General features: G+C 33.3%; 4 protein-coding genes across 5 annotated transcripts; 2 read left to right on the top strand and 2 right to left on the bottom strand.

Moving 5' to 3' along the window:
• Positions 1 to 356: 356 nt before the first annotated feature.
• LOC111909456 (protein ALP1-like) lies at positions 357 to 3,850 on the top strand. Of its 2 annotated transcripts, none has more exons than XM_023905284.3 (4): positions 357 to 545; positions 687 to 864; positions 1,769 to 2,250; positions 3,127 to 3,850. In XM_023905284.3, exons 2-4 carry the CDS (start codon positions 732 to 734, stop codon positions 3,694 to 3,696), a joined length of 1,185 nt encoding a protein of 394 aa, XP_023761052.1. In that variant the 5' UTR covers positions 357 to 545; positions 687 to 731; the 3' UTR covers positions 3,697 to 3,850. The 2 variants fall into 2 exon arrangements, with proteins under 2 accessions (XP_023761052.1, XP_052622775.1); XM_052766815.1 differs by having other exon boundaries at positions 434 to 448.
• A 1,659-nt stretch (positions 3,851 to 5,509) lies between these two features.
• LOC111909427 (zinc finger protein ZAT11) lies at positions 5,510 to 6,248 on the top strand. The gene has a single exon (XM_023905243.2). The coding sequence runs from the start codon at positions 5,580 to 5,582 to the stop codon at positions 6,036 to 6,038; it is 459 nt and encodes a 152-aa protein (XP_023761011.1). The 5' UTR covers positions 5,510 to 5,579; the 3' UTR covers positions 6,039 to 6,248.
• A 1,000-nt stretch (positions 6,249 to 7,248) lies between these two features.
• LOC111909455 (uncharacterized) lies at positions 7,249 to 9,207 on the bottom strand. The gene is made up of 5 exons (XM_023905282.3): positions 9,040 to 9,207; positions 8,360 to 8,933; positions 7,849 to 8,258; positions 7,672 to 7,770; positions 7,249 to 7,587 (listed from the first exon to the last, which is right to left on the bottom strand). The coding sequence occupies exons 1-5, from the start codon at positions 9,168 to 9,170 to the stop codon at positions 7,377 to 7,379; spliced, it is 1,425 nt and encodes a 474-aa protein (XP_023761050.1). The 5' UTR covers positions 9,171 to 9,207; the 3' UTR covers positions 7,249 to 7,376.
• A 1,991-nt stretch (positions 9,208 to 11,198) lies between these two features.
• On the bottom strand, positions 11,199 to 14,161 carry LOC111909454 (ras-related protein RABE1c). Its single transcript, XM_023905281.2, has 9 exons — positions 13,908 to 14,161; positions 13,670 to 13,803; positions 12,901 to 12,973; positions 12,713 to 12,813; positions 12,566 to 12,631; positions 12,404 to 12,501; positions 12,239 to 12,301; positions 11,646 to 11,738; positions 11,199 to 11,558 (listed from the first exon to the last, which is right to left on the bottom strand). Exons 2-9 carry the CDS (start codon positions 13,740 to 13,742, stop codon positions 11,475 to 11,477), a joined length of 651 nt encoding a protein of 216 aa, XP_023761049.1. The 5' UTR covers positions 13,743 to 13,803; positions 13,908 to 14,161; the 3' UTR covers positions 11,199 to 11,474.
• Positions 14,162 to 16,439: the final 2,278 nt, after the last annotated feature.

Here is a 16,439-nt window from a genome sequence, read left to right as displayed (position 1 = left end):
TTCAAGAAATGCCTAAAATGCTTTATATAATAGTAAAGATTAAGTGACGTATTATATATATATATATATATATATATATATATATATATATATAAACTTAAGGGTAAAACCGCAAAAAAATGGTAAACTTAAGAGTTTTTTTTGCGAATTTAATATAATGGTAACCTGAAAAATCTGTTATCACCGATAAAAGGGTAAAACCGAACATTTTTTCGAAAATATTTGGGTAAAAACGAACATAAATTTCAACTTTGGGCAAAACCGACAAAACTCGAAAAAAAAGGAGAGAGGGAGACTCAATGCTCAAATCTTTATTACAAACAAATCTTTAATTCCTCTCTTGTCACATTGTCTTTAAGCGACACCAACCCAAACCCCGATAATGTATGTAGAAGTAGTAGTATTTTGGCATTTTAGATTCTCAATCATCTCTTCGTCTATTTGCCAAGTATATATCGCGAAACCCTTTTCTTTGCATGCTTCAATCACCCCAAAACAACACACATACACCAAGAACACGCATTAAAACCACCTCTGCCCACAGGGTTATTAACTGTTCTTTGCATGTTCTTTGTTCCCATTACTTGTTTACGATCTATTTATGAATCTTTTGAGTGTTTTTAAAAAAGTGGGTGTTCGTTCTTTTCACTGATTCTAACTAAAATACTTGATTTTGTTGTTTCAAGATTGTAACATTAGTGGGTTTTTTCAATTGAATCCTCTGCTCGCTGATGGGTCCAATAAGAGGAAACAAGAAGAAAAGGAAAATAGAGTTGAAAGTCGATATTGAAAATGTTTTCGCTTCTGGGTCTTCTGAAGAGGGCTCTTTTGATTGGTGGGACGAGTTCTCCAAGCGGATTGCTGGTACGTTTCGTTCTTAAAATCATCAAACACTAACAAGTTCTGCTTGTTTGAATTGCTAATTTTGCTTGATAAGTTGTGAATCTTCGCTTTAGATGAATTTGATTTTGTGGATTTTGCTATGTTCGATTTCATGATTGATTTCTAGGTCGTTGAATCGTAAATGCATATAGATTCTTATAAGAAAAAAAATCCCTAATCTACTGCTTTTGTGACACCAGTAGTTCATGTTCTTGACCTAAAACTATGATTGCTAGATGAAGTTGCATTTGTCTTTGATTGGGGTATTTTATGCATCCACTTCTAACTTGAATGTGATGTTAAATTCCTAAATGCAATCGAATTGAGGTAATGTAAACACTTTGATTCCCCTAAGGGTTTCCAAATGCTAAGTGATTATTGACAGGATAAACAACTAACTGGAGTATCAGTGTATCGAAATTATCATCTAACTAACTCTCAATAATCGTGTTTCAAAAGAGATTTAAACTTTTGTACATGGAGATAAACTACAAAACAAAATTAGGAGAATTTAAGGAAAGCCATTATATAGGTTCAGATATTACCTAATCAACAAACAATAATAAAAAAAATTAGAAAATCCTAAATCTTTGTAATTCCCATTTCCCTGTGTTCCAATATGTATTCATCTTAAACAAAGTTATACTTATACAACCTTTAGACTTCCTTCATGTAGAGAAATAGAAATCAGGGGCATTTAAGGAAAAGCACTATCTATCTAAATGCTCCTGGACCAGCTAAATGACTAACACTATTAAAAACTTATTAACATCATACAAATGACAAACATTTGAACCGAAGGGAGTAAAATCTTGAAATATAGCACGAAAAAAAGTTCATTATGTAACAAGACATGATGAAATGTCCTAAATACCCATCTGTACAGGTTCATTATCTCCATCAAAAGGTCTGGATCAATTTGAGACAGTTTTCAAGGTTTCAAGAAAGACATTCAACTACATATGCTCACTAGTAACCGAACCAATGATGACAAAATCATCAAACTTTATTTTCTTAAATGGGAAATCAATGTCCATTAAAGATCAAGTGGGTTTAGCTTTAAGAAGGCTGAGCTCCGGCGACTCTTTGATCGGAGTAGCCAACTTCTTTGGTACAAACCACTCCACAGTCTCTCAGGTGACCTGGCGGTTTGTGGAGGCGATTGAAGAACACGGGCTCCACCACCTCCAATGGCCTTCTAAAGAAGAGGAAATGGCAAAAATTAAATCAAAATTTGAAAATATTAGAGGCCTTCCAAATTGTTGTGGAGCAATTGATTCCACTCATATTATGATGTTGCTCTCTGCTTCTGAACGATCCATTGATGTTTGGCTTGATCGTAAGGACAATCACAGTATGATTTTGCAGGTATGTGTGAATATATATGTACTTTGTTTTTTACTCATAATACCAACCTACTTATATATATATTTTTTTAAATAATAACAACATACTTACATTTTTAACCTATGATAGCAACGTATAATCTGAAACTTGATTAGAGTACATTGCCTATATTGGTAATAAGAGTAAAAGTGTGTTGTTATTATGTGTAAAGAATAGTAATTTTGTTTTTATGGAATTACTATTGTGGTAAAAAATAAAGTACATTGCCTATATTGGTAATAAGAGTAAAATTTGTTGCTATTTCTTGCATTTTATACTTTTAGGTTAGTATTTTCTGTTTTGTGCATCATTGGTTGACTTTTTGACGATTGTATTTGACTTTTATCACAAACTTACCATTTTTCTTCCGAATATGCAAAACGAATGTACTCTTTGATAGATTTTGGACAAAAAAGTGTTAGAAGTTCAAGGTTTTTTACATTTACAAGTTACAAGATCAATAGTTAGTTTGCAACAAAAAAAAACAAACATGTTATCCAGATAAATGATGCTTAAAATTTTTTTGTGAAGGAAGGGCAAATTTGTAAAACATTAAGTCAAAAAGATATACCACTAAACCACCTTACTCTTAGGAACGTAGAGCTTGAATTTTCCAATATGTAATCCGGAGAGAGTAAAATGTCTGAAATATCCTTTAAGAATGATGAAACAAGGAATCATATAGACCAAATTACAAAATAAAAAGTTTTTAATTACAAGGACCCCACAATCCATATTGTAATTAAAAAGTTTTCTTTTTTTAAATATTGGGTTCCTACGTCGGCTGACGGGCCCCTTTTTTGTAGAAACATAAAACTGGCTAAGGGCATTTTGGTAATTTCACATTTATTCTTGCAGGCGATCGTGGACCCCGATATGAGGTTCCGTGACATAGTCACAGGATGGCCCGGAAAAATGGACGATGCATCTGTACTCCAAAAGTCAACTTTCTTTGAATTAGCAGAAAAACACGAAAGACTAAACGGACCAAAACTAAAACTTTCAGAAAAAACCCAACTCCAAGAATACATAGTTGGAGACTCGGCTTTTCCTCTACTCCCATGGCTAATAACACCTTACCAAGGTCGAGATCTTCCGGAAACAAAATCAGAATTCAACAAACGACACTTTGCAACAAGATTGGTGGCTCAGAGAGCATTGGCCCGCCTTAAAGACATGTGGAAGATGATTCAAGGAGTGATGTGGCGACCCGATAAACATCGGTTACCTAGAGTTGTTCTTGCATGTTGTATCCTTCATAATATTGTGATTGACATGGAAGATGATGTGTTGGATGAGTTGACTTTGAATGTGACACATCAGCATGACTTGGGGTATCGGCCTGAGGTTTGTGAAGTGGCGGATAACAACGCGTCGCTTTCGAGAGAGAAGTTGGCGCTTTATTTGTCCGGGAGATTGCCAGCTTGAGCCTTGATTCATGTATCGGGTGTTTGATTCATGAATTTGTATATTATATAGTAGAATGCTTGAAGTTTAAGAGGGATTTTTTTCATATATACATAAAACGTTTTTGCATTTTACGAATTGTGTTCTTGCTTAGAAGTTATAAGTTTAAATCTTATATTCATGTGTTGTATATAAACCGGACAAACAACAACAGTCCCCATAATCTCATTGAACTGAAATATAGCGACTGTTTCACATCCATAGACAACTGTTTCACATGGATGACCTTCAGTATATGAAAAACAAAGAACCTATAAATTTTGTAGTTAATGGTGTTTATTAGTTATATTATAAAATTAAGGAGTTTTCATACAAGAAGGAAAAGTATCATCAACTTGCAGCTAATATTTAATTTAAAGTATCTAATAAAAAAATAAAAATAAAATGATATTCGGCTAATCGGCTTCCTAGAATTTCTTTTATGTAATTTCAGTCTAGTCGTGTAAATTTTCTACTTTCACCGTCGTCGTTGACCTAATAATTAGTTTGACATGAACCCATTATGTAAACAGTATCTATAATGTTCTCCGACTCTTATTTTTGTAACATTTTTTTTTCTTTGATTAATACTTAAATTTGGTAAATAAGTTTTTATTTTTTTTTTACTCTTGTGTTCGGTGTATATATCATAGTTTGAATCATGAATATTGGTATTTAACTTTTTTTTTTGGTAGAGATTCTCCTATTAGTATTGACATTGAATATTAACCAACGGTTATATACTTATATGATATATTTTTGGAAAGGGGGGAAAACTAAAAACTAAATTTATAAAATTCAACATGAATATCAAAGTATCAAAGTCAATTTAGGACTAGAGCTCGTATGTAATCTATTCACATAGAGGTACGTCCCTTTCTTCTAGAAAAATGGCGGACTACAAATTTTCCCCTAAACTTATGTTCAGTTTGTAAATTTGGCCCTTGGAAAAGTCATCATAATAATTTATAATACTAGTTAAAAGGCAAAATTACATGATTGTCACTTGTGTTTTGACAAAATTAGAATAACGGTGACAACCATTAAAATAATTATTTATGCGTTTTGTCGACCAGAGTTGTATTTGCTCCGTTGACAGCTGTATTTTTTCTGGAATTTTGGGAATATATGTTGAAGGTGGTGGTTCATGTTGAAGGAGGAAGAGGAGATGGTGGTGGTAATGATGGTTGTGGACGATGGACATTTTTTGATAGTTAACATCAGTATGTTAAACATATAAACAAACGGTATAATTTTATCAAGTAAATATCAGGTAAGTATCAAAAAAATCTCATTGAAACATGAGTTAATACCTTTATTGGTTTTGGTATTCCGGTTCTTTTTTGGTTTTTAGTTTTTGGTTAATTAAGGAAAATGTTTTGGTTAATATAAGTATTTTTAATGATTTTAAACATTTTGACTATTGTTTGCCTTAATTAAAATCATATAGATACACTCACATGTAGAAATGTTTTAATTAAATTGGTTCTTTTTTTAAAAGATATCATATATAACTATTTAATTACTATAAAAAATATAAATTGAAATACAAAATCATTAAAGATGATATAAATAGTTTTTTTCTTTATTTTAACATGGATAACCACTTCTTCATTGTTTTTTTCTCATTTTGGCTAGTAATCCACTCATCGAGTAAGAGTCAATGATTTCAGAATTCTAGAAACATGGTCAAACCTACGGCATAAAATTCAAAATTACGTCACCGCTGATGAAATCAAACCATTAGTAGGCTCTGAGTGTGCGTCGAATAGTATATATATGTGTCGCAACTTGCAACAACCAACAACTAATTCAAACAATTTTATCAAACACTTAAAATTCATTTTTCGAAATTAACCGGTGAAATGAAGAGAAATTGGGATGACGATCGAGAAATTGAGAACTTAGCCATGGCCAACTGCATGATGCTCCTGAACCGCGTCGGCCGATCAGATTCCGGTAGGATTTTCCATTGCAAGACATGCAACAAACAGTTCTCGTCGTTTCAAGCGCTCGGCGGCCACCGTACAAGCCACAGACGGCCTAAATTAAACGATGAATCTCCGGCAAAGGCTAAGACACATGAATGTTCCATTTGCGGATTGGAGTTTGAGCTTGGGCAGGCGTTGGGTGGTCACATGCGGAAGCACCGTGACAGTCTGGCGGCGGCGGAGAAGATTTTTCCGAGGAAAATGGCGATGCCGGTGGTGGAGGAGGTTGACGGCGGCGGAAGAGGGTTGTGTTTGGATTTGAATTTGACACCCTTTCAGAACGAAATCAAGATCTGGAGTCGTAATGGTAGAACGGCGGGAATTGCTACTTAGAACGCGGCATTTTTTTATTTTATTTTTTACTTTTTAGTTAATGTTTAAGGTTGTGATTTTTGGGTATGAGGATAGTGTAAATATGCAGAATCAAAGAAAAACACACGTATATTAATCGTTTTTTCTATATTTTATAAAGTATGTATTTATTATATTGGATCATAATTCAAAGGATTTGAATTCAAACTAGAAATGTTTGATATGTACGCCGTACGGGTCATTTGTACGTAGAATTGACGAATCTAGTAAATTGGAAATGATTTTATAACTTATTTATTTCCAAAATTGGACCAAAATGTACCAAATTTTTGGCTAAACCTATAATAGATTTATTAAGAAAAACAATTTGACCTACCGCATTTCATTATGTCAGCCAAATGCTTGGTTAAACAAATCAATTTTAATTCAATTTTTTATTTTGGGCATATTTGATCCGGCAGTATATATAATTCATTATATTTTTATCATTTTTATAGTTAACCATTATATTTTACTTTGGTCAATAAAAATTGGTCATTTTCTAAACAAGCTTTTATTACAAACGCTAATTATTTATCAGTTTAGCATGTTATACACATCTGATCAATCTAAGCTAATGAGAATTTAAGTTATAACACCTATTAAACAGAAAATAGAGGATCAAATATCCAAAGCATTCAAGCTAAATAATAATAATTGTTTTTTGAAAACCAACTTCGTAAACCATGAACACATCAAAAGCAATTCAAATTTTATATCATTTAAAAATTTTGTAAGCCGTTAGTAGTTGAACTGAAATAAGATTTGTGGAAGTTAATTCTGTTGGTGCACTAGATGTATATACTCAACCTATTTTAAACCAAACGAGTTTATTTGTCTTAAGATAAAAGAAAGCCGTCTGCGCGTTTGACCCTAAATCCTAATATTCTTGAAAATTCTACATTTGCATAAACTTTAGATAAATACATTTCATATGTTCACACTTCACGTACAACTTGTATAGAATATAGATAATATAAAGTCAAAGTCCACAACTACCAAATTTTCTAAAAGTTAGTTATGGAACCAGGGAATTTATGATCTATAAGCAACAGCAGGTTTTGAACCGAAGTAATATAAATTTTAGTATTCCTTTTTTAGGTTTTTTTTAAATAAATAATATTATATTTTCTAAATGAAAAAATTTATTCACAACATCTAGCCTTTTAAGTTGAATGTTGACACGTGTAAATTTTTCAGAAATTTTACTTTCCTATTACAGAATCTTCAATTCAAATTAAATCCAAACAATTTCCACATATCATAACTCATATCAAAATACACATTTTAGCCACATGAAAAAAAAAAGTTGGGTTATCACTATAAACTCCATACATAAACCTGGCCACCACTGGTCGCCCCAGCAAGCATTCCAGGATTCAAAGGATGCGCATCAAAACGACATGGTATTGCAGTCATGTGAGGACTCTCAAGAGTAGTAACAATTCTCTTCTCTTCAGTAGAAATAACATCAACCCCTCTCTTCATATTTCCCACAAATACATATGAATCATCCCATCCCCACACGCCCCTAACAGACAAAAGGTCAAAATGGTCATTTATACTAACACTCACAGAGATTACTCATTCAATAAAAAAAGAAGAAGCAACTTACTTGAATGAAGAAAGCCATCTACCCGTCTGATTGTAATGATATAGCAAAAACTCATCATCATAATTTGCTCCACTTACCACTCCAATCTTATCATCAAGACTACATAAAAAAAACAGATCACTTTTTCAGTTACAAGTCAACAAAATCATAAAATGAGGGTATTTTTGTAAATTGTACCTTGTTGTAGCAAGAAGGTTGCCTGAAGGAGAGAAGTAAGCAGAATGTACAGCCCTCTCACGTCTAATCTCTTTGACAGAATCAGGATTACTTTTTTTACCGAGTTTTCTCAAATCCCAAATGCAGGCACTTCCATCTGATGAGCTTGTCACCATTAAATTGGTGTTTGCTGGACTAAAATCTATGGTGTTGATCCTAGAATCATGCAAGTTCCAAGCCATTGATGAGCTCTTAGATCTTTCATCCCAAACACGAAGAACTCCTTGGCCTTCACCAAAATATAGCGAGTTTACATCATCAGATCTTTGAGACATTGAAAAAATCGCATCTTCAGTGGAATAAGTAAGATCAAATATCTCCTTCTTGACATCTAATGTGCGAATAAGACCATGGTAAGAACATGTAACGATCTGCATCAAGTAACATGAAAATGACTCGATGTTGAAGAGAATTAAGTTTTTAGATTATCTATGAAAAAGAAGAAAATTTGAGAGAAATAGATGAGAAGTACCTTGTTCATTGAAAAAGGTTGAATACAAATCGATGAAACAGGAGCTGGATGAGGACGATACATGTAAATCCCATCGCCATCTTCAGTTTCTGAATCGATATTCCAAAACCCTACATCCCCAAATTTGTTCCCCACAACAACCATCCTCATATCTGCAGACGGAAAGAATTTAACTGACAGTATCCTGTTAGGTACAACACGAGCAATATTCTCTGGCATCAACTCCATCGATTCCAAATCAATCGAAGCTGTAACCCTCATTCCAACTCCATTCTTTGCTCCATTTGATGGCGAGTCCTTAGATACACTCAGAATCTTCCTGACAAATGGTTCATCCAACTCAGAAGAAACCCTCACGTCTCTCATAAGAAGCGGCTTCAATTCTCGAGCGGATTTATCAGGCGTGACTTGTGATTTGAGTGTTGTTTGTTTCTTAGGAGATTCGTTGAAATCATCTGCTAACCCTGGAGAATCTGGCTTTTTTCCTTGGGTTCTTAGAGATCTACGGATTACAATTGGGGTTTCGGATTTTGCTTTCTTCTGTGGACTAATTTTGTAAGATTTAGTCTGTTCCCTGTTCAAAATAACATATACAGATTCACCAATTGAACAAATCCATAAGCAAACACTCCGAATCAATGTATTTAACTTTGTATCATGTGTATAGAGTGAAAAGATACCTGTTACGCTTGGCGGATGCTGATAGATCGGCAAGCTTGGAATGGATCTTGAGAGACGCGAGCAGTTCGTCGTTGCGTTTGATGTTTTCAAGGCGTTTACGCTCGTACTCCGTGAGTCTCTGAGACGCCATTTTCTACAGCGAGAGAGAGATGGAGAGATAGGGGTTAGAATATCTATATGGAGAATAGCTTGATGGCGGCGGGAAAGAAAAAGTAGCGGGAAAAACACTCGGGTCATCACCAACGGGTCAAATAACTCACTTTGATTGGCTAATTTTCGCGGCAGATTTGTTTAGTTTCAGTTCACCCCCTAAATGATTGCATTTTGCATAACTTGTCCCCAGTTTTATTGAAATGCCACATTTTTATTTATAACATAAAAATAGGGTCAAACGTACATAAAAATATACTTTGTTTGGATCACACTTGTTATACCCTTACAGAACCTTTTATACTTTTATATCTACTACTTACAATAACTTGTTCGATTATAACAATGTTTATGTCACATAGATATAATTATAAAAATACCATAATATGAAACGATTTATAAAAGGTAACAATACTTGCTACATAACACAACTACATCTTGCATTTAGGACCAAAATTCATCATGCAAAATATTTTCTCAAAACAGTCAAATAAAAGATTATGTTTATTTTTGCATTTTTAAAGAAGTATTCGGAGTATTATAAAATCAAATGTTTTTGTTTTTATTCAAGAAAAAATCAACACATGCAAGATTCTACAATTCTTCATTCGTCACGATAATTCTCAAAGTTGTTAACGTGATAATCATTAAATATTTTAGACATATCTGTCTTATTGGTGTGCAATACAAGACTATTGCAAAATTGTTCGCCAATAGATTGGCAAACATGGTATGGTTTCTAGTCAACATGGAGCAGCATGTATTTGTTAAAGGAAGATAGATTGTAGATATGTCTCTTCAGCTTATGCTCAATGAGATCTGGGGTGGCATAAAAAGAAGAAGGATCCGATGGTTTTCAAGATTGATTTTGAGAAACCACAAGACTCTCTCAGTTGTGAGGTATTTGGAGCATATTTTAAGCATTGTGGATTTATGGTTGAGGACCTGAGGTGGAGGGATTGGATTGGGGACTTCTTAGTTCTTAGAATCAACTAGGTCCTATATTCTAGTCAATGGAGCCCTTAATTGTGACGAATTTTCTACTCATATAAGGTTGAGACATGGTGCGATGGAAGGATTGCATGTGGTGATTCAGGATGTCATATGCATTAGGTTGCATCGTGGGGCTAAAGTTGGTTGTAACTGGTTGGAGATCTCTCATTTTTTTTCTATGCACATGATGTTATCTTCTTGGGAGAATGGTCACAGGAAAATATCATCAATCTTATTTCTATTCGTAGATTTTAGAGAAATTGAATTGTCTTATACCTTTTATGCCTATAAATATTCCTACCCACTAAAATTATGACAAATATTATCATTTCATATTTTTTTAACTATCTCACTAAGGATATATTAGGAATATATTAAATAAAATTATATTGAATGGTTGAATGATGACACTTTTTATAATTTTAGTAGGTAAAAATATTTACAATTTAAATTTTCTTTTATTTAACTTCAGGGTTAAGGATCAATTTGCAGAAGTTAAATTTGTATGGTATTAGGGTGCATTCGGCCTTTGTGAGGTGACAGGTCTTCGGTAGGATCAAACATGAAAACCATTATGATTTAATTTTGAAAGAAACTCACGCATGGAGGGTTGAAATGCTTTCTATTGGTGGTTGGTCAATGTTGTTGAAATATGTGTTTGTTCCTTTGCGAATTTATTATATGTCAATGTTCAAGATGCATGTGGTTGTTAGTTAGTGGTAGATTGGATTGACAATGTGTAAGTTAAAAGGATGGCTTTGGATGTCATTCACATGTGGTGTCCAAGAATAACATCGTTTTCTGCTCCAAAAGGATTGATTATAAAGGACTAATATTGTGACATGAATTGAGAGTTTTCCTATAAATGGTTTGTTTATAGGAATCGAAAACTAAATCTTAAGTCGGTTTTTGTGGTTGCAAAACCAAATTATATCAATCAGCTTGTAAGAATGTAAACTGACACTTTTCCGCTATAGTTGTTATGGCGTTTTTTAATATATAATAAGACTTGAAGTTGTTCAAAAAAAATATGGAAACAGGAAGGCCCCCACACAATAAGTATAGTTACAATCGTTTCATGACATCATTGTTAGTGCTATAACACATTAGGCCAGGGAAAAAAAAAACACAAACATCGTCTACCACATCGCCATGTCAAAACAAAATCAAATTATATAAGGAAAGAAAAATGATTTTTCAAAATAAAAAGACGCTACTACCTTTCACACACTACCACAACACAATCTTCCAATTGAAGAATAGCAAGCAAAGCACTCCACCATCATATTTTTTAAGAGCCACAGCAAGCTGATTTCTGTCCAAGTTGACCATTCCCAGCTGTTGCATCTGGTTGATTAATTTTAATAGTTGATGGCTGCAATCATTAAATAATTAGTACAGTATTAATTTTAATCATTAATTGTCCCTTGTTTTAACTTTTAATCCATAATATAATATATACCTCCGCCTTGGAATCAGTATCTGAAAGCCTTTGCTTGATATCCTTCGCTATTGAAAAGAAAACTTGCTCCACATTTAGGTTCGTTTTTGCACTCTGCCAATAACACAAGTTTCTTTTTCAATGTTCTCTTCACTAGAATAAATACATCTTTGGTCCCTGAGTATAGCTCACTTTTGCATATTTTATCCAAAATTGTTTAACCCTTTGATTTTGGTCCTTATTTGAAGTTTTTATAATGTTTTTGGTCCATGTTCCAAGTAAAATGATGATTATAAGTATAGCTGGTTTTTGCAATTTTGGTCCCTACCATGTGCAATTTTGGTCCTTTACTAATAAGGTTTTTGTAATGTTTTTGGCCCTTGCTTTAAGTAAAATGACGACTTTTAGTCCCTAAGTATAGCTGATTTTTGCAAATCTGGTCCACAAAATATTAGTTATTTTACTTGGAATAAAGACCAAAACGTTACAAAAACCTCAAACAGGGGCCTAAATTGCAAAAACTAGCAATACTCAGGAAGCAAAATGTAATTTACTCAATTGCCTTTTAGCCGTTTCAAATAGATAATTCAAAGATATTAAAAAAGTGAACTTACAGTTTCAAAAAACTTAATGCCATATTCATCCGCAAGAGCTTGACCCTTTGCAGTCGGAACAGCCTACAAAAAAATTAAGATCACGAGTTCATGACACATCATTTTTGGTTTTTTTGACGTGTATAATAAAAAAATTAAAATAAAATAAAAAAAACCCTAGCATACCCTTTTGCTTTCATCCATATCAGCTTTATTCCCAACAAGAATCTTGTTAACATTGTCTGAAGCATGTTGTTCAATGTTGCGAATCCAGTTTCTTATGTCTGGATATATAAAGAGATTTGTCAACAACATGTCATTCATTATAAGGTTAAAAAAAGAACTTACTGTTGAAAGATGATTCGTCAGTAACATCATACACCAATAAAATTCCCATAGCACCCCTGTAGTAAGCTGGAGTATAGAGGGGTAAAAGCGTCAATTACATAACATAGCATTATAATCTGAAAAAAAAAACATGAGAAAAATCTGAACCTGTTGTGATGGTTCGGAATCGTTCTTGACCAGCTGTGTCCCAAATTTGGAGTTTGATCCGTTTGCCATCGAGTTCAACGGTTCTTATCTTGAAATCAATACTGTATCAAGAATTTGGGATTTTTAAGATATTTAAAAAAAATAAAAACAAATTAATTTTTAATACAGTAGTTAAGAAATTAACTCACCCAATTGTAGTGATGAAACTAGTGGTGAAAGAACCATCAGAAAAACGCAAAAGAAGGCAACTTTTACCCACACCTGTAATTAATTACAATTCAGCTCTGATATTTAGGTTACCACACACATAGACTCATGCATCATAAGTTCATAACACATAAATGTATTCTAAACAATTAAGAAAATGCGTGACATCTTTAGGAATTAGGATACAAATTATACAAGGAAGTGTATTTTAGTTTCCTCCATTTCTCGTTACTCCTCTCCTAACTACTATCTTACGTGTTCATGACAACAGTGTCATGTGAAAATGACAATGTTGTGAATCCGTTTTCAATGCTCTCTCTCTAGCCTCTCCATGCTGTATTTTTATTGGTTCAAAATCATCGCCTTCAATTGGAGAGCCACTCACCAGTTAGAAAACTAAGAAAAAGGTAGACTCTCAACCACAAACATAACATTAACGCATCAGCAAGCAAATGCTTTCTTTCACAGTAAGCTGAGTCTTCATGTGATGAGAACACTATTGCGTACTACAACAGCACATTACTCAACCAACTCAAAAAACTAGCAGATCAAACATTCCAACAAAAACAAACCCTATATGAAAAAAGTGCACCAAATCAACCTAAATTAGTACAAAAATCTCATTCAACTATTCTAACACTCCACCATAAGCATTGGTTAACCAATTTCAAGAGCATACAGCCATATAATCCAGATACAACGCTATTCAAATATAAATAGTAGATATGATATGATGAAACAAAAACTCACCGCTATCACCGATCAGAAGGAGCTTAATAAGGTAATCATAATCTGCTCGTGCCCTTGCTGGTGGAGCAGCCATCGAAGAATCAAAATGAAGTCGAAGAAAAAACCCTAAAAAACGCGTATATACACACTTATATCTGCAGAAATAATCAAAGCAGACAAATTCATATATTAGAAACAAAAAATTCAATTAAGAAATCTAATTGAGAGTATACGCCATCAACAGGATACACACACGCACCAGATCGGAAATCGATCAAAGATTCGCCATTGAAGATCGAGATACGGATGTTATTAAGGAAAATAAATCCACTATATGACGTTGCGCTAAGATGCCCCGCTTCTCTGTTTCCAGTTCTGAGGAGAGTACGCCGGTCAGTCCCTGCGCAATCCAGCAAAAATGGGGGAGAGAACAAGGGCGACAGAGAAAGTTTCCGGTGTTGACGAGCACAAGATTATAACGTAGACAGCTGTCGGTTTTAATGGAAACTAAGCGACGGGTCACAGGAATAACCGTGTGCTTATCGTAGAGTGTTTATACATTTAACTGGCTGGCAATTCTCGACACTGACACGCGACACGATCCGCGACACGACACGAAATAAACGGGTTTGGATTGAGTTTTTCAACTCATCAACCCGCTAACCCGCCAACCCGTTTATTAAACGGGTCATATATGGGTTTCTCAAAAAATAAACGGGTTGACCCGCCAACCCGTTTATATTGTTAATAAAAAAAATTATTTTATTTTTAAATGTATTTATGTATCAAGTATTAATATTTAATAAGTATTATATAATATATACCATTTATTCATAGACCATTTGAATGTTTCGACATTATGACTCGTGGTGGATGGTCTAATGTCATAAGTCGTAACCTATAAGGCTAAGTTTGTAACATGTTTCTATGAATGTTTTTAGTTTTCATTTGGATGTTTAAGAATTAAATATCTAAAATTCGGACCCATGAACCCAAATATGACCCACAAACCCGCCAACTTGTGAACTCGTATAAATAAATGGGTTGGTGGGTCATATATTGATTTATGTTCCAAACCCGCCAACACATGACCTGTATATTTAAATGGGTCGTGTTTGGGTTGGCATATTTTGACCCGCCAACACGCGACACGCCAACCCGAACACGACATGATTGTCAGGCCTATACAAAACCTCAAAAATGATACATTGCTTTTTAGAATCCTTTGTTTAGTTCCTCACTTTAAAAAACTTTAAAGAAAGATTTTATAGTTTTTAATAGGAAAATCTCCGATCAATTATGAATATTGTAGTTTAGTTTACAATTTAATACCAATGGAAAAAAAATTATGGTTATTTTATTAATTTGACAAAATATAAAATAATCAGAACTTTTCTGTTAAAAAATAAAAGTTGTAACTAACCGTAACCTAACCCAAAATATTAAAATTTTATTGAAGATTTTCATTTTTAATTTGTAGTGTAGTTGTCCATTACTTATATATAAAACGTTTTTATTTCTTTTTATAATTAATTTTAACTAAAACTATTTAAAAATAAATAAATAAATATGATGTTTTTGCTAATGTTTATTTCCTTGTCCGATTTGTTATCGATTATAGTTCTCGTGTAATTTACACGGTCTATGAAACAACAATCAAATTTGCAGCTAATGAACTTGATAAGAGAATTATGGGATTAGAATTGAATTAAGTATGAATAAAGTTCTGATGATCAACACAAAAATATAAAGAAGAAATGAGGTCGGACGAAAAATTGGTCAAATGTCTACGACTAAAAACAGAGTTATTGAAATTCACTGCAAAATTTTCTAACCATAAAGACCAAGTAGCGGTTTTAACATTTTTCAAAAATTGCCTTATTTTAAAAACAACAATACCATTTATGTGATTGCCTATTTTGAATTATATCTTCTAACTAAAAACAAATCTAACATTTTTAGTCCAACTAATCCGGGCATTTTGTATCCGACTTTGAAGGAATAAAATCGTAAAAGAAATTAAAAAAATAATAATAATATAATAAAATGAACAAGATGTTTAGGGTGTGTTTGGATAAATTAGATTATAGCTTATTAGTTTATTGCTTATTAACTTATTTGACGGTGGGAATACGAAGGATTTAATTTATGCTTTTAAAATTAAATCAGAGTAATCTTTTAAAAGATATTGCGGAATTTATCGCCAAAACAAAACATGATAAAAATTTATCAAAACATTTCTTAAAGAAATATGTATTTTCATTATATATCAAAACCCCAGGATGTCATATTCTGACACATACCAAAAGTATAAACAGTACATCATAAGTCTTACAACAGTTATTTACAACTACTGTTTATAATCCAAAAATCATTCTTCATCATCCAAACTATCTTTGGGTCCACTACCTGTAATAATTTTATTAATTTCATCAACCAACAATAAACTTATTAATTTCATCAACCAACAATAACCCTTATTACTCGTTCTCGTTATCATCACTTTACGTCCCTAACACACTTATCATAAGGGGCCTAGCCTAAGGATCATCATCGGGATGGACATTATTACTAAGGGGATTCCTCAGTTATACATGTCCTTAAGGCAACCATGAAGGGGATGGAGTACACCAGCGAACATATAGTTCACTAACACCTACAGGTTGCGAGCCTGCTAGCGTTCCACTGGACTGTCTAGAAAGGTTCGTGGTCATCATCTATACTTCGCTAGATGACTACAACAACAACAACATCGACATCGAGGCCTCTCATCATTTTATCACACATCAAC

Source organism: Lactuca sativa, chromosome 8 (assembly GCF_002870075.4).
Source record: "Lactuca sativa cultivar Salinas chromosome 8, Lsat_Salinas_v11, whole genome shotgun sequence".
NCBI lineage: Eukaryota > Viridiplantae > Streptophyta > Magnoliopsida > Asterales > Asteraceae > Lactuca > Lactuca sativa.
Note: the sequence above shows the minus strand (reverse complement) of the source record. Positions and strands in the feature narration are given on the sequence as shown.